The sequence below is a fragment of the Marmota monax genome, unplaced genomic scaffold (genome assembly GCF_021218885.2).
Source record: "Marmota monax isolate L192 unplaced genomic scaffold, Marmota_monax_Labrador192_F-V1.1 WCK01_AAM20220418_F8-fsc00243, whole genome shotgun sequence".
Classification (NCBI taxonomy): Eukaryota; Metazoa; Chordata; class Mammalia; order Rodentia; family Sciuridae; genus Marmota; species Marmota monax.
This window is the reverse complement of record NW_026694604.1, coordinates 1,324,360-1,342,723: the sequence shown is the minus strand read 5'-3', so window position 1 is coordinate 1,342,723 and position 18,364 is coordinate 1,324,360. Positions and strand designations below refer to the sequence as shown.

At 37.6% G+C, this 18,364-nt stretch overlaps 1 protein-coding gene across 5 annotated transcripts in view; it reads right to left on the bottom strand.

The window, feature by feature from the left end:
- Myh10 (myosin heavy chain 10) overlaps nt 1-18,364 on the bottom strand; it is a 136,490-nt gene that overhangs the window by 74,076 nt on the left and 44,050 nt on the right. For 3 of the 5 annotated variants that reach the window (XM_058572038.1, XM_058572039.1, XM_058572037.1), the window contains 3 exons: nt 12,543-12,645; nt 11,847-11,876; nt 4,611-4,703 (listed from right to left, as the gene is read on the bottom strand). In XM_058572038.1, coding sequence (XP_058428021.1) covers nt 4,611-4,703; nt 11,847-11,876; nt 12,543-12,645 — 226 coding nt within the window. The remainder of the gene's footprint in view (nt 1-4,610; nt 4,704-11,846; nt 11,877-12,542; nt 12,646-18,364) is intronic. The other 2 variants (XM_058572036.1, XM_058572040.1) reach the window with 1 other exon arrangement.

The window sequence follows — 18,364 nt, the reverse complement described above, 5'->3', positions numbered from 1 at the left end:
CTAAAGCTTATGGAGTTTATAGTTTCAAATATTTTCACTGCAAGCATGTGGCTTGTAAATAATGACTGCATGAAATCTCATTGTACACACAATTCATTTTTCAACATCACATTACTCTGTCTGTATGACACCAATTTCAATTCAAGGGCCAGCCTGTCCATGAAGCCACTGGTTCCCACATGACTCCTACCCATGCTCCTAAAACTGGGGTACGGACGCTCTCAGAGGTGAGCACAACCTTGCATCATGGCATGTCATCAAAAACATATTAAAGTTAAAATCAGGACTGGAGATGAAGCTCAGTGGTAGAGCACTTGCCTAGCATGCGCTGGGTTTGCTCCCCAGGACTATGAAAATAAAATAACATGAAAGCCAAAAAGAAGGTGAACCCTAAGAGGCCAGGGGCTTTAGTTTGCCCACTGATACATTCTGCAGGCCTAGAATATCTGGCACTTAGTAGGCAATCAGATTTTAACTAAATGAATCCCATAAATACACCTACTATGTCCTTGCATGTTTGAGGCATGGTGCTGGGAACTAGGGACACTGAGGAGAACAAGGCAAAGTCCTTACTGTCAGAGATCTCACATCCTCATGGCAGAGATAATAAATAAGCGGGTTATCAGTGCTGCTAGGGACATACACAGAACACTGTGGTGGGAATAATTTAGGAAATTGGAATAGGATTTTAGACGAGGTAGTTAGGAGAAGGAGAAATGTAGACAGATTTGAAACACATTCTAGAAACCAGGATTCACTGCCAGCTAGGAGATGGGCCATGAGAAAAAGGTTGAATCAAAGATGATCCCTAGGTATTTTATCTTCCTAGGCCTGTGCTGTGTTTTAAGTTGAAGCAATTGAGTGATCTGAGGGTATTATTTATTGACCTAAGACATAAAGGAACAAATTTTGAAAAAAAAAAAAAAATTCCATTTAGGGTATGTTAAATTTGTGAAATCTACTAGACATCCAAGTGGAGATATCAAGTAAGCAGCCCAGTTGCTTGGTAAAGAAAAGATACTTAAGAATTAATTGAACTGCACAATAAATCAAAAGTCAAAATTACACACAATTTAATTTAAAAAGTGAGTCAACATTGGTTACTGCCAAATCTGCTGAGAACCAAAGCACTGGCAACACCCATAGAGAACTCTAAAGGGATATTTTAACTGAACATTATCCAATCAGTGGAATTATTACTATTTTTTTATGAAACTACTAAAATCAACTACTCATTTGAGTGTTGTATAGTTAAAGCTTTATGATAATAATAGAAACCAACTACTAAACCATTTAAAAAAAAATTCTATATACATCGATAAAAGTTGACCTTGTAAGAATTAACAAGCCTTCAAAATCAACCATTTCAAAATACCCTTGTTTCTTGTTTGATTGTTGTTGCTTTTTTTCTTGAATTAAAAAAAAAGTCTTTTTAGTTTTGGACGGACACAATACCTTTATTTATTTATATGTGGTGCTGAGGATAGAACCCGGTCGTACCTCACACGTGCAAGGCAAACGCTCTACTACTGAGCCACAACCTAGCCCGTTTGTTGTTTGAATGAATAGCTCTGAGAACATTGCCTAATTTTAAAAAAAATTTTTTTCCTATAGAAACAAAAATCAGCCTTTAATATATCTTTTACATATAGCATACTTAAAGGTTATCATATAGTAGTGCAAGCACTTTGGAAGGTGGTACATGGCTGAAAAAGGCTGGGAACTTAGATCAGATGGCTAATTCTTGCTCTTTTCCTGCTGCAGGTGGTTACAAAACAATCTCAGAGACTCTTCCTAATAGCAAAATATAAAACAGGTTTCTACCAGAATTATTTATATCAACCTTTGGAGTAGGAAGCATAAATAACAAGTATTAGTCAAACTCATGTTATTACTTTGTAAATAATTGCAAAAAGTTATCACCTTAGTTTGGGCTGTAACTTGAAGGAACAATTGACAGCACAGTTTTGCAACCTTGGCATAAGTGACACTCAGGGCTGGGTAATTCTCTGTTGTAGGGACTGTCTGGTGCATCGTAGAATGTTTAGCAGTATCCCTTTCCTCTACACACCAGATGCCAGAGCACACCACTGCCCTTCCCCACAACTGAACAAAAAATGTCCCCAGACATCCCCTGAGAAGCCCACCCCCCCCGCCACCCCAATTAAGAACCATGTAGAGTGATGCTAATTGTAGATTAAAAGCTCTTATATGTCAATGCTGGAGATCCTGCTAAGGATTCATGATAGCCAGTTCCCAAGATGGTCTCCAAGATCCCCACCTTTGGCACTCACACCCTGTACAGTCCCTTTCCACACAGTGCAGGCTTGGTTTGTGTAACCCATAAATACAAGAGCGATGATACATGACCTCCAAGGCAGGGTCATAAAAGATACCGAGTCTTGCTTCTGTCTTGCCTTCTCTTGGATCGCTAGCCCTGGGAAGCCAGCTGCCATGTCATGAGAACACTCAAAGAGCCCTGCAGGGAGGACTACAAGATGAGGAACTAAGGCTTCCAGCCACAGTTGTGAGGAACTGGGGACTCTTGCCAAAAGCTACCCGAGAAAGCTTGGAAGATCATCCTCTAACCTCAATCAGAACTTCTTATGATGACAGCTCTAATCAACAATGTCTTGAGAGGCTGAGCCAGAAAGACCTAGCTAAACTGCTACTAAATTTCTGACATATAGAAACTATGAGATATGAAACGTTTTAAGCCATGGGTTTTAGTTCATTTGTTACTAGCAATAGATAACAAATATAGAATACTTTATATCTGTTCCAAACCCCAAATTAATGAGTAGAAACACACTTTGCCAAGTAGATAAATCCTTGCCATTTGGTAACAGAATCATTACATTATTTACCAAAGGACAGAAATATGGCTTAACATATTTATCTTTTCCAGGCAAAAATGAGACAACTGGGCACAAAATGATTTCTCCTGAATTCAGAGTGTGGTTTGGGGATTAAAAAAATCAGAATACATGGGTAACTTGATATGCGGTAAAATAAAAGGATTTTCCATGAAAAAGTCCTTGAAAATTTTCATGGAGATTTACATACCAAAATTGGAAGCTCACTGTTTCTCCCATCTCATGACATAGCCACTAAACACAGGGCTTTTCAGTAGGAAGAATTTAAAATTTAATTATGGCTCAGACTCAACAGGAAAGATCCAGGGGAAAGACAGGGACATGAAAAGCAGCTCAGTTTCCTAAGATTGCTTATAAATCCAAAGTCACTGGTGTGCCTCCTACTGACACAGGAACGTTCTTTACTCGACTTGGGCTAAGATAACTATTAAGTGCACTTAGGATCCTAAGTGAATCTTTAGATATTATCCTCTAGGAATGAACGATATTTTAAACAAACAGGTACCTTTTCCTTCTATAATGCAAAAGTCTCTTGTATTACTGCTACTTCTGAAGGTGGGCGGGTTGAATGGTCTCCCCCAAAAGTCACATGTTGAAGCTGACTTTAGAGTGGGGGTTGTTAAAGAAAAGTCAAAATGAGATCATTAGGCTGGATCCTAACCCAACAGACTGGTGTCTTCACAAGAGATTAGGACATGGACACACAGAAGAAAGACCCTATGAAAACATAGGGAGGTGACATTCATTTATAAGACATGGAAAGGAGGCCTCAGAAGAAACCACACCCCACTGATACCTTGATCTGAGACTTCTGTCTTCCAGAATGTGGGAAAATAAGTCTCTGCAGTCTGATCTACCCAGTAAGTGGTTCTTTTTTATGACAGCCTTAAAAACTAATAGACGGTTTCTGGCTACCTTTGTGCTCACTGGGTCCTCAGAGATAATTAGGTCAGGGAAATTAATAGACAGGGAAACCACACTACCAAAAAATTAATATGCGGTTCATGACTTTATATGTCCAGTTTTTAAAAGTATGTCACAATGATATCAGGTTTCCAAAAACTTCCAAAGAGTCATTGAAATTCAATTCTCATTTTTCCTGACCTTCTAAGACTTTTATCAATACTTCAGATGATGATGAGAAAAATAGTAGAATTGAGTTGAACAACTTCAGTAGAAATAGTTGAACATTGAAATCTCACAGATAATATGATAATATCCTCGGGTAAAAGACTATGCCTAGTCAAACTGAGGAAAAAAGAAGAATCTTCAAGGAATTGAAATAGTTGAATAGCTAAGAAAAATGTCTAATGAGAATTACTAGTAGCTGATATCCTATAGAAATAGCAAGATGTGACAAAGATAATTTATTACGTTTAATACCAACTTTGTTTATTGAACACTTATTATGTCTATTGCTATGCTAAGGACTCAAAAAATGCACAACCTTTTATTGCCACACCAACCCCACAAGGGGTGTTATCATCAAAGATAAAGAAACAGGTTCAGAGAGGTTACAGTAATATAAATGGCTACATACTGCTATGTAATATGATTAAATTATTTTCCCATTACTTTTTTATTTCCTTTTTTCTAAATGTGGTTACTAGAAAATTTTGCTACATCTGTCTGCCTTTTCTTGACAGGAAGAGAAAAATCAATTCATTTGCTTAATCACAGTAGACATTTAACTAGAAATCTGAGGAATTAAGTTTCTGGTGCTTTTAAACTTACAAAACGAGATGAGTTATCATTTTTCACAGTCTTCGCATTTCCAAATGATTCCAGAATTGGATTTGCTTGCAAAAGCTGCCGTTCAAGTTCCCCCTGTAAGACATCACACACACACACACACATACACACACATAAATAAAAACAGATGTATGTTAATATAAGGTCTTTATTCCAGTCCTCAGGGAAAAAAGAAAAGGGGGAGGGACACCCACAAAAACTGCCTCTCTTCCTCAGTCCTTTCATTTTGCCATCCAGCAACTTTTTATGGCTTCTCAGTCCTGGTTATGCTAATGGGTTCTGCTAAAAAAAAAAAAAAAATCAACATCCAGAAAGTGGTCACAGGAGAAGAAAATGTCACACTGACCAGAAATCAGCTTAAACACGGGCACGTAAACTAGGCAGAGAACTGTGAAAACAAAGCAACTCAACCGGTCTCTGTGAAATTAAATTTAGCACGATACCTCAATCAAGAACATATTAACACTTACACTTCTGTTTATTTTTTGCTCTGCCTTGTTCGAAACACTGAAGGTGGCTAAGTTAATAATTACTACTGTATTAGTGTAAGACCTTCCATCTTTCCAAGGGTTTCACCTAATATCTCAATGATGTAGACAGGGCCATTCCTCACCTTAACTCTCAGAGGTTGGCAAAGATGGCAAGATACTCACTTGCTCAAATTTAAAAGGTTATGTATAGAGCATTTAGTATAATGTTTGCTTTAGTCAGTATATTTATATGCAAATTAGACTAGAAAACAGATTTTATAAACAAAAGATGCAAGTATATTAATATGTGTTTTAATTATGAAACATAACAGAAAGCTCTGTGAGAAAGCATGATGACATTTCTGGAGGAGGAAAGCATTAGAAAGTGATGTTGTATTTCTGGAATGTAATTTCAGAATTATCTTTTATGACCTAAATAAATCTGCTTTTTCCAAACACAAACCTTACCCCTATAATTTAAAATGCCCACAGTATCTAAAGAAAAAAAATAAATAGAAAATATCATTCTTGGGCTGGGGTTGTGGCTCAGCGGTAGAGCACTCGCCTAGCACACTCGAGGCCCTGGGTTCGATCCTCAGCACCACATAAAAATAAATAAATAAAATAAAGGTATTGTGTCCAACTACAACTAAAAAATAAATATTAAAAAAAAGAAAATATCATTCTCTAAGCAAAAAAAATGTGGAACATAAAGAACCACATGTAAATTTTAAATTAGTGGATATTTGTTGTGTGAAGCATTGCACTACTATCCAATCCCCAAACAGGTACAAATATATGTCAGGCTATTACTTCCATTCTAATGGATCTGGACATTAATGAGACCAAGTAAAGATCTCAGCATCAGTATCCAGGCTCTGGTTTGGGCTCTATCAAGCAGATGGAAAGGTGGGGCACTCATACTGGAGACATGCTACGGATGCTTCATCTGGATTGCCCAGATTGTCACAGGTCTTAACTGTAGTCCATAACCGTGTTCAGCTGAAACCAGTCAGGAGCCAGTCCTGTTAAGAACCTTGTGCCATGTGAAGTCATTATGCAGTACTGCTTCACATTCTGGGCATTAGAGAATTTTTTCCTTGTACAGTAAATCTTTCAGTTTACTGACTTACAAACACTTGCCTATTACATAAATCTCCCTAAAACATTCAGGCTGTCCAACTTTATTAAACATGACATCCTGAACCAATTCTGATGGCTGAGAGCACCACTAAGAATGTCTACTACTCTGTGACAGGACACACTGCCTTTTCCCTGGAAGTCACTGGTCACTTCCATCAGTGTGCCCACAACTAGAATCTTGCAGACTATGGTATATTGACTTTTCATCAATTGTTTCAGCCTCTAAAGCCATGCCCAGGCTTTTTTTTTTTTTAAAACCAATTCAATTTGTATTAAGTTGATATAGATCATGGCTGATGTAGAGCATCAACCCTGAAGTTCTGGTAAGAGTGGCATTACCTTTAAATGGCCACTGTTAGAGCAAAGGCTTAGAACATGAATTCCTCAAAGTTAGATGCCATCCTGCCATTAAAAGACTTTCATGATCTTTTCTTAAGGTGTCTCCCTAAATTAGAAGTAAAGCAAATAATGCATATCCCTCCTTTAATATTCCCTAGAGGTAGCTACAAAGATTCTTTAGATCAAGTTTTTTTATTGATTTTTCCCTTCTGCCCTGGGTTCAATTCCTAGTACCACATGCGAGCCTGCTGGTACACACACACACACACACACACACACACAAACACATTAAAGAAAGAAAGAAAGAAAAGAAAAAACTAAGATTTGGGCTAAGGTCCTCATAGTCACCATCGTCACTATAGACACAGGTACTCCTGTGTCCCTACTGTTGTCTCTACTGCACTAATGTCACATAATTACTTCCTTAATGGATCTGTGACATCAATGAGGTCAAATAAAGACCTTAAAAACTCATAAATGAATCTCGAAAAGCTCAACACAAAAGTAGTATCACAAGGGCTGGGGATGTGGCTCATGCGGTAGCGCGCTCGCCTGGCATGCGTGCGACCCGGGTTCGATCCTCAGCACCACGTACAAACAAAGATGTTGTGTCCGCCGAAAACTAAAAAATAAATATTAAAAAAAAAAAAAGAATTTGGATTTGCATATCTATTAAAAAAAAGTAGTATCAAAAAACATAAAAATGGCCTTAAAATTAGGAATTACCATGGTCATTCCTGTATTAAACAATTTAATGATGAGACAAATGGTACTACCATCTCTCAACCAAAAAACCATCCAGGAATAGTGACTAATAATGTTTCACTAGAGTCAAAGGGGCAATGTCCCCTGTTTCTATTCTATATGACAATGAGGAATTTATTTGGGAATGTAGAGGGGAAGAAAGCAGCATTAACTTTTGAGGTTAATTTTTAAATTTTAAGTATCCAGAGTCAGATAGTGTTTTTTTTTTTTTTTTTTTTTTTTTTTAAAGAGAGAGAGAGAGAGAGAGAGAGAGAGAATTTTTTTTTTTTTAATATTTATTTTTTAGTTTCCGGCGGACACAACATCTTTGTTTGTATGTGGTGCTGAGGATCGAACCCGGGCCGCACGCATGCCAGGCGAGCACACTACTGCTTGAGCCACATCCCCAGTCCCCAGATAGTGTTTTGAAGGTCCATCAATCATGGTAAAAATTATATTCTTGTATTTATAAAGTGTATAAAATACACTTGCTGTATGATATGGAATGAGTTTGAAATGATTAAGAAAAATACACATTCTTCAAAAAAATTTTAAAAAGTAATTAAAAAAAAGAAATATATACATCCTTCAAAACTCTAACTCAGCCAGCAAGAGGCCGGGACTGGGATTATGCAGCACTTTGCAGGTCTGACAAGGCCAAGTGCAGGTGTCCAACTGACTACCAAAAGAGGGATAAAGCAGGATGTTACAAGCAAGCACAGGTTGAAAACCAGATTTTAATTGCAACTGGCAGCGCATGTCCTTCCTTTCTTTTTTTTTTTTTATATTAGGGATTGAAACTCAGGGGTACTTCATCACTGAACTGCATCCCCAATCCTCTTTATTTTGCAACAGGGTCTTGTTAAATTGCAGAGGCTGGCCTAGAACTGCCATCCTCCTGTCTCAGTCTCCTGTGTGGTTGGGATTACAGGTGTGTGCTACCATGCCTGGCAGTACAGGTAGTTTCTGTACTTGCCACTGCTATTTATCACTTTTTGTCTTGATTCAAGGCAATTTAGTGGCCCCAAACTAAGGAAAGATACAAAATCATTCTGAAGCTAACTTGGGAGGCAGGGAGGCAGGCGGGCTGGCGTGAAGAACTCATTCTGAGGGGGATAGTTCAGTTTTGAAAGACTCATTTTCAAATCTGCTATGAAATTGCCCTGGGTTGAGGCTTTGGAGGTGCAACAAACTCTACCAGATTATCACGAATAAAGGTGGCAGTGTCCCTGCTTGCACTCAGCTGGTGGGCACTAAGGGCATACAGCCAAGGAAGATTTCAATTTTGTTATAAAAAGTAAACCACAAGTTCATAGTTGAATGTTTGCTTAAAGTTTACTTCTTAAGTATTGTGACTTTAACCCTGAAAATTGATTTCTCTTTTATTTGTTCAGATTTTTGAAATTAAGATGAAGTTTTATAGATAAGCATCAGAGAATGAGTGCACAACCAGGATGGTTTAAAAAAACAATGCCTTGTGTTGATAAGGACATGAGAAACGGCAGCTCTCATATGTTGCTAGCGTACATGCAAAATCCAACAGTCTTTTAATAAATAGCTCAGCAGTTCCTAAAAATGTCAAAATCAGCATGAGATCCAGCAATTCCACTAGGAAGATACATGAGAGAAAATGAAAACATATGTCCACACAAAAGTGTGGACCTAAACATTCACAGCATTAACCATAATGGTCCAAAAGAGCAAAACAATGTCCATCAACTGGTAAATGCATAAATAAAATGACATATTGACTACAATGGAATATTATTAGGCCTTAAAATGAAGGTAGCACTTACACATGCTATAATGTGGATGAACCTTGAATTATGTTAAGTGAAAAATCAATTGGAAAAGATCTCCTATGTGCTTGGGATGCACCTCAGTGGAAGAGTGCTTGCCTAGCATGTATGAAGCCCTGGGTTCAGTCCCTTAGCAACACACACACACACAACACCCATGATAAAAAAAAAAAAAAGAGGACCATCTATTGTATGATCTACTTATATGAAATATCCAGAATGTGCAAATTCATAAAGACAGAAAATAGATTAGGGGTTGCCAAGGGCTGGGGGAAATGGGAAGTGAACTCATTACAGGGTTTCTTTTGGGATAATGAAAACATTCTAAGATTAATTGTGATGATAACTGAATTGCATACTAAAAACATTAAAATGTATGCTTTAAATGGGTGAAGTGTATGATGTGTGAATTATATTTCAATAAAACTGTTTTGAAAATGAATGAGCAAGTAAGTAAGTAAGTAAATAAATAAATAAATAAATGCCTGACAAAACAGGGAACCCAGAAATCCCTTCCCCTTTGTTTTAACAATTCATACTACTGTGTAGTGATAAAATGCTAGAAATGTATACAAATGGCTGTTTTGTATATAAAGTTCCACAAACCTGTGGAAGAAAACCAACCAGAAGAAACAGAACCCTTGCAATGTACAGTTGGCCTTCTGTGGGGTTTTATACCCATAGGTTCAACCAAATGCAGATTGAAAACTTTCAGGAAAAACAACGTATCCTTATTGAATATGTACAGACTTTTTTCCTCATTATTCCCGAAACTATACAGTGTAACAACTATTGAAATAGCATTTACATTGCATTAGATATTATATGTAATCTAGAAGTGATTTAAAGCATAGGGGAGGTTGTGCACAGGTTCTATGCAAATGCTACATTATTTTATTTTTATTTGTTTTTAAATCATTTGTTCACTTTTTTATTGGCTTGCACTACATTATTTTATATAAGGGACTTGAGCATCTAAGAATTTTGGTAACTGATGGGGTAGGATGGGGGCCCTGGAACCAAGGCCCCTCAAATAACAGGGATAACTGTACAGACTTTCCACATTACTTTAAGGCAGTAGTTCTCAAAATGGGGTGAGCAAGTCATGAGCAGGGACAACTAGCAGGGAGAAATAATTTCCTGACAGGACATTCTCCCCTATGGGAATGACTGTCCCATATTCCTTAGGTGGATTGGAGAAGAAAAATGAATTAAGAACCAGTATTCTTCCGGCTGTATTTCTAAAAACATCACCACAGCTACTACTTGATTAGACTACTATCAAAATAAACTCTGGAAAGGCAGCCTCAGGTATTCTGTGCACAGCGACACATGCAGCACAACATGCATATCAGCTATGGCAGCGAAGCCAGGCCCAAAGCAGCGGTTGCCTTCTTGGGGAGAATTTGCTTCCCAAGGGCTGACTGAGCCCACAGTAAAATCAAGGGGGAGGCATGCTACTCACATACACAGGGATCCACTGTCGTTTAAAATGACATCGAAACAAAATGTCAACAATAATGGCTCCTGTGCTCCATAGATGATTCAGAAAACCTAAATCTGTATGTCACTTATTTAATCTGCACTCTTAAGTACAGATTAAGAGGCCATACAGCATGTACCTCTGAAGCGCAATGAAAAGCTGGTTTCTGGTCTGGATTTTCCCTCTTTAACTGGCAAAGAATATCCCATAGGATAATGATTATTTCACTAACCCTTCCAATTTATATTCCTGGCCCGAAATGCAGTTAAAGGAGCAAGAGAACATCACAGGCCTTCATAGATCTAGTACAGCTTCAGTGTCTGATGATTTCTTAAAAATTTTAAGAAAGATACCTGAAAACCTCAGTATCTCTGATGGTTCCTTAAAGTATGTATGAGCATTCCTTTATATCAATAAATCATTTCTACAACTCAACATTATTGCTTCTCACTTTATATTAACTTCATAACTTGTGGAAGACAGAAAACCAAAACCATTTCCATGTTAGGGAAAAGATTACATCCAAGGCCAGACGTCCCACTCTATCTAAGGATCTGGCTTGGTTCTGCCTTCCCCTCCTCCCAGGAAACAGGAAATGGAGGTCCTGCTTCAGTTCACAGTTTGGTCAATGTCAGAATTTAGTCAATGTCAGAATGTGGAGCTAAAGGGCAGGCAAGGCATCTGATAATTAGGAAGAATTACACTCCTCCACTAATTGCCCAGCACAAAGAAAAGTCTAACTTATTTTGTGTATCAATTACAATGAGGTTTTTAGGTTAAAACATATATAGGCAGAAACTATTCAATGCCACAAAACTTTCACAGATTAGAAATTTATTAACCCTAAAGGTACAACTTTTAAAGTTGGACCCCGATTTCAAAATTTAATGTGTGGCACAAAGCTAAGTTCCCATGAGTTTCGGAAGTATTAGATAATACCAGCTAGTATTTGCTAGATGAAACCATAAATTTATAGGCTTCATAAACATGCAGTTCAATGTCATGATAAAAGGGCAAATAAATATTAAAATTAATCTGGAAAACAAATGTAAAGCAAAATGGCATGCATCTTCTCAGGAAAGAAGAAGGCTCTAAGCAATAAGTTTTTTAAAATTAGGTGTTTTTTAAAAAAAATAATAGATTCAGAACTAAGGATGGGATTTGTTTCTAGAAGAGACTCAATCTAAAGACAAATTAGCGCAAACACTTCAGACTAAGAAGCACAAAGAAAAGCACTTGCCTGGTGTTTCACTGGTTTAGGCGAGTCCTGCTGTTTATTACAAACAGATAAGCAAATGTTAGCGAGTCTGGGTCTTTCCCTAGCAGGAGCCACATCCAAAGCACCAAGCTAGTGTGCAAGCTTAGGACTATGAAGGCCAAAGACTATGAAGGCCACTTTGGCTGGCATTCTCTCAGGCTGTATCAAGTACCATTCCTGCATCTCTAAAAATATTAAGGATAACTAGCATTTATATTCTACATTTCTATCTTTTCTAGCATTGATTCTTCCCATGTATCTCCCCTCCCCTCACATAACCTTTGGCAGCAGCACCAGGCTACTCTGCAAGTTCACAAACTGCTAAAAACATTTGAGGACTTTATTTTTATTTTTTATTTTTGGATGAAAAATAAGAAATCTTCATAAGCACTGCTTATCAATTTTTAATCACTCTCACCAAATCTTTGCAAGAAATTAGGCTTCAAGCCATAGCCATAATTCATTTGCCCTATAAGAAAACCCATTTCATGGGACAATTTCCTTGAATGCTGCCTGGCTCCTCTTGAGTTGGGGAAAATAAAGGCTGCTGGATAGAGGGCGACCAGGGAGCTGTCAATCAAAGCAGTGCAAAGAGTACATGTGTTTCCTTGGTTCACTTCTAAAATTTTAAAAGAAAAAAACTAAGGTTTACAAAACAACAACATAGCTAAAACTTACAGGAATATTATGGTCCTTTCTTCCCTTATGTGAAGAAGCAACGTGAGCAAGGTACTGAATGACTTTCTTAGTATTCTCTGTCTTTCCGGCACCTGATTCACCCCTGAAAGAAATATTAACATCAGCTGTTTTAAAGAAAGCTTGACCATGCATTCCAAAATTACAATTGCTACCACTGAACCGAATCAGAACAAGAACTAGTAAAAAAGAAAAGAAAAAGCAGGAAACAAATAAACAAACAAAACTTCACTGGCAGTAGTTAGGAAATTATTTTTTTAAAAAAGATTAAATAAACCCAAATAAATAATCAAATAAACCCAAATAAAGATTCCTTAGTAGGTGGCAGTAAGACATCACAGGAAAATGTCCACTACTCTTTTTTTTTTTGGTTGCTAGGGGTAGAAGCTTCCACCAGAGAAATTAAATTTAAATTTATTAGTGTTTGTAAACAAACAAACAAACAAAAAAAAAACCAACTTCCACACCAGAAATATCTAGCACTGCAAACCAAAATCCTAAAACAATTCAATTATGAGGATTTAATTTAAAGGAGCTGACAGGAACTTTGGAATGCCCACTGGTTACTGACATTGACCTTCAAAGCCACTAAAATCCTTCTTGATTCATCCTTTGAACTAGATAAGGACAATTCTCTCTTCTGCACCAACATGACCTCCTTAAGACCTTCCTACTGGCTGCTGGCCTTGCACACCAGGTTCTCTGACCCCAAGGACTGTGGCCTCACAAGTTAATAATTGCATTTGCTTCTCTTAACTTCTTTTTGTTTTCACATAACCTTATAAAGTGTTAGCACAAAGGCTATATGTAATTGGTTGTCAAAATGAGGAAAAAAATGAATTTTGTGGTGAATGGGGACAAATGCCATCACTTTATGAGATTCATATTTACAAATAAATAAAGCTGGTGACATTTCAAAAGTTTTTTGTTTTTTAAATTTCTACACAGAACTAAGCTTGAAAATTCAGAAGGTGCTGTGGGCACCGAGGGACACCTGAATTATGACTTCTCTGCTCCAACACTTAACCTCAAGACACAATCAAAGCAAACCTATAGTCATAATCAATGAAAGTCTCAATTTGGATTATAATACAAATTTTAATACCTAGATTAATTTTTTTTAAAAAATCTAGAAACTCAAAAATGTTATATTGCCAATAAATAATCTAAGCATTTCCTCAACTGCTTGAAAATCTACTGTTTCTAACAAATCCTGGCACCATTCTTGAAACTGTACTTGGAATTGCATTATTTGAACTAGACACAACTTGGCTAGGGTGTAGCTCAGTGGTAAAGTGCTGCTCTGGCATGCAGGGGGCCCTGGGCTTGATCCCCAGAACCACAAAACAAACAAACAAACTGCAACTGTCCATGACTTAAAATTTTCAGAGGACTTACTGGTTGTAACATCTTCCTGACTCTCTGCACTTAGATAACCTCAATCTCTACCAAAGGGAGGGCTGGGCAAAGCGATCCTATTGACCAGTTTTACAACCATGAGTAAGGAAACAATCTTCTCTGGGCCTCAGTATTCAATCTGTAAAATGTAGACAGATTTGATCCTTACTAATTTCTAGACTGATGATACTAGGCATAGCCTACTTACTGGTTTATAAGGATAGTTCATATATTAACTTTACTGAACACCTCTACTGTTTTATTACAAATAGTCCCCTTCTTTGTTTCTCCACCCAGAAGTTTTCGGAATCTTAGGTACTCCAATCTACAAGGTTTTAAAGTTTCTGCCAGCCACTGATATTTAAAAAGGCCTGCTTTGAAATTATTTCTTCTAAACTCTCATTTTTATATCATCTGTATTATTAAATCCATCTGTATTTTCTTCTAAAACTTTGATGGTTTCATTTTTATAATTAAATCTTTCAGCAATCTGAAAAAAATATGGTTTGAGGTAATAATTTAATCTAATTTTTCCTCAAATAATTTGCCCATATCCTAATACACACGGTTGATGAAGACATTCATTCTCCAGTGATGACATGCTTATCTTCATCTTGTATACTTATTTCTTATACATAATGGCCCATACAAGGCTGGTACTATAATGCAGGAGTTAGGAAATTTGATTGGCCAGAGCACTGTTCCTCTTTGAAAGAAGTAGTTTCTGAGGTTTATTTTCTAGAGAAACCTCAAATAACTTTGTTCTGCTATCCCTGACCCATCTCTCTGCCCTACAAATAGAAAACAATAGGTGTAATTTCAAGTTAAATGGCATCAATACACATACTTTTTTTTTTTTTTTTTTTTAGGGAAAACAATGTCTTCTCCCTGTCTTTCAGGTTAAATTTTTTTTTTTAATCTTCCTTAGTTCAAAAAAAGCAAGGCCCTTGTTTGCCTTATTGATCTTTGATATCACAGTATCTAGCTTAGCAGGTGCTTGATGTATACTGCTGACTGAATGAATATGGGTCCTATGCATTTATTCCTAGTGTCTTTTTCACATTTTTTTTGTTCCTGTCATTAATGTCAATATATATGCTACCTGGTTACCACTGGTCTGTAGATAAGGTAATGATTTTTCACTCATTCATTTAATAGTTCTTCCATTGAGCCATTTGACAAATATTTACAAATCAACTTCTGTGTGCCAGGCATTCTTCTAAGTTCTAGGGATAGAGCCGTGAAGGAAGTCCACGTCCTTGTGGAGCTTAAGTTTAGAAGAGACATAAAATAAACAAGCAAAACAAATGAGATAATTATAGGATGTGAGCAATGTTAGGAAGGAAATAAGACACTGAAAAGAAGGAAGTTAGAGAAGAAGGCACAGCTGCCTTCAGAAGCCATGGTGAGGGAGACCCCTCCTGCGGGAGCAAGAGCTAGCAGGTAAACCGCTGGGGAAGGAGCTTGGTGCACTCCAAAACCTGCTGGCCAGCTGCCAGGATTTCATATAACAATCAAGGCAGAGAGTGGCAGGGGACACTGATCAAGCAGGGAGCAGATGGATGCCAGAGGCCCAGATGGATTTTATTCAAGTGTAACTTCTTAATAGCAATGAGAGGGGTTTTCTGTGTTCCGATGTTAACTTTATTCAAAATACTTAGCATTTGGTGCTAATCTTGATATTGGCGGTTGGTTTCAAACAGGTCCTTTTTTATTATGTAAAGAAATGAGCCTCTCATTTAGCCTGATGATGACTTGTCTCAAAACCAGTTATGATGGTTGCTTTTCAGTTTAGTTTGTCTCTGTGGTTTCCCAGCTCACCCTGCTCATTCACTGGACAGGGTCCTCAAAGCATTTTTTCCTGGCATGTCACCCTTATGCAGCTGTGCTTCACCAACTGCTCATGAACTTGGCTACATTTTTCCATATTTCAGATCTAAGATAACTTTGCTATAGAGAATACTGCTTCAACGATAGATGTGTATTCCCAAACTCCACTCCTAAGCCCCTCCAAGAGGGCAGATTACAACTCTTAAATTCTCCATCATAATTTGGGAATGACAGCTCCTAACACAAAGGAGAAAAAATACAGTCTAACCAAAATATATAATTAGCATTCAAAAAACAGTAGCCATTATTGTCTGCTTCAATGTTCTTGTACTATATGCACATGAAAATTTGAATTACCACATTTTTAAGTTACTCATTTTCTACAGTTTTGGTATAGTGGTTGAAAATGTGGCCTATGGAGTAAAATTGACTTACTTAGACACAAATCCTTCTCCTGCTCTGTAATAGTTTGGATCTTGATTATTTCCTAAAGGCCTGTGTATTGAGAGCTTGGTCACCAGCCCATGGTGCTATTGGGAGGTAGGAGAATCTTTAGTAAATGGAATCTAGTGGAAGGAAGTTAGGTCATTTGACGTGTACCCTTAAAGGAGATATCAGGACCCTGGCCTCTTCCTGGTGCCAAGAGACGAGCAGCTTTGCTCCATCATGTGTTCCCAGCATTAACATTCTGTATAGCCAACAAGCCCCAAAGCAACAGAGACCAGTGACCCTGGGCTAAAGTCTCTGAAACCATAGTCAAAATAAACCTTTCCTCCTTATAAGTTGACTCACTTTAGGCATTTGTTACAGCAATGAAAAGCTAACTAGCACAAACTCCCTAGCTATAGGGCTTTGGGCAAGTTACTTTGCTTTTTTGAGATTTGGTTTATAAATTAAAACAATCACTTCATGGAATAGATAATGCATGTAAGAGCCTAGCAGCGTGCCTGGCCAAAAGGCTCTCAAGAAATGAATAGCTATGCTGATGATCGCTGATGATCAATGATGACGATGATGGTAAACACTTAAACAGAAGTTTACCCCCCAAAAGACCTCTGGTTTTAATATGAAGGAGATGGCAGAAAACGTAATTCTTTTTGGGGGGTGGTACTAGAGATTGAATCCAGAGGTGCTTAACCACTGAGCCACATCCCCAACCCTTTTTTAATATTTTTTTTTAAATTTAGAGACAGGGTCTCGTTGGGTTGCTTAAGGCCTTGCTAAGATGTGGAGGCTGGCTTTGAGCTTGTTGTCCTCCTATCTCCTATCTCAGCCTCCCTAGTCGCTGGGATTAGAGGCATGTGCCACTGCACCTGGCAGAAAATATAATTTGTGCAAAAAAAAAGAAATGGAATATCTGTCCCAGATGGAAGCAGAGGAAATAAACACAGTTTGAACAAAAGCAAAGGGGTAAGAGAACCAAAAAGAAAACTCAGCAGACTTCTCTTGAAGAAAATTGGAAGAACCCTCAGGAAAGAGAGCAATAGGCCAAGCTTAATAGGAAGGAGGGCAAAGGAAATCTGGGCTCATTTCTATCAACAAACTAAGATGTACAATGCAGCAGTTTCAGCCTTGCAGTGGCTGGTAGTTCCACCGTGGGTCTATGCAGGACCAGTTAGGGGAGAGATATGGGTCCAATACCCTGCTCTTTTAGCTCTTAATGGCCTTCACAGAGGCCAAGTTAACCTAAAAACAAAACAGGAAGCCTTCTGGTTGGGGGTGCCCTGTGTCTGTTGAAGCACATTAAGGTAGAAAAGATCAGGAGTTTCAACCTGAAGGCATTTGTGTTTTCTAGAGCTTTCACTAGCTTCTCAAAGTGATGTGCAATTCAAAACAAAAACATAAGGAACAACAATGTACAGAAGCAGGGAAGCAGATGATTAATACAGGGTCAATTCTGGGATCTTTATTTCTTCTGTACCCTGATTTTCCCAATAAGAAATCCTGCCCTTGCTTTTATTCTCTCTGGATATTTGTAATGTCAAATTCATTCTCGATTTACAGTACCCTTTGCCTGTAGTTTTTGCTTTAGATAACCTCGATTTGAAAGACACCACATATATATTACCTTCTCTATATATTAAATATATGTATATATATATTATAGGTATACAACACTAATAGATATTTCCTATCGTTCCAAAACTCAGTTCCTTTACAAAGCAGCTTACTAGGAAGGACAGAAATTTTGTAATCAAGATAGGCTTCATTGTGGCTCAGTGATAAAGCGCTTGCCTAGCATGTGTGAGATACTGGATTGGATTCTCAGCATCGCATTAATAAATTCATACAAATGGATAAAATAAAAGTCTTTTAACATCTAAAAAAATTTTTAAAAAATGAAAAGGAAGATGGGGACAAATCTCATGAAAATCAAATGGAGATCAGTAGAGGAAAGGAGCCTAGGGGTGGGAGGTGAGGAGGGAGGGGAAAAGTGCTGGGGAGTGAAATTGGCCAAATTATATTGTGCGCATGTACGAATATATAACAACACATCCCATCGGCATGTATAACTATGATGCATCAATGAAAAAGGTGAGGGGAAAAAAGATGGGTTTTTAATTATATGTAGACTT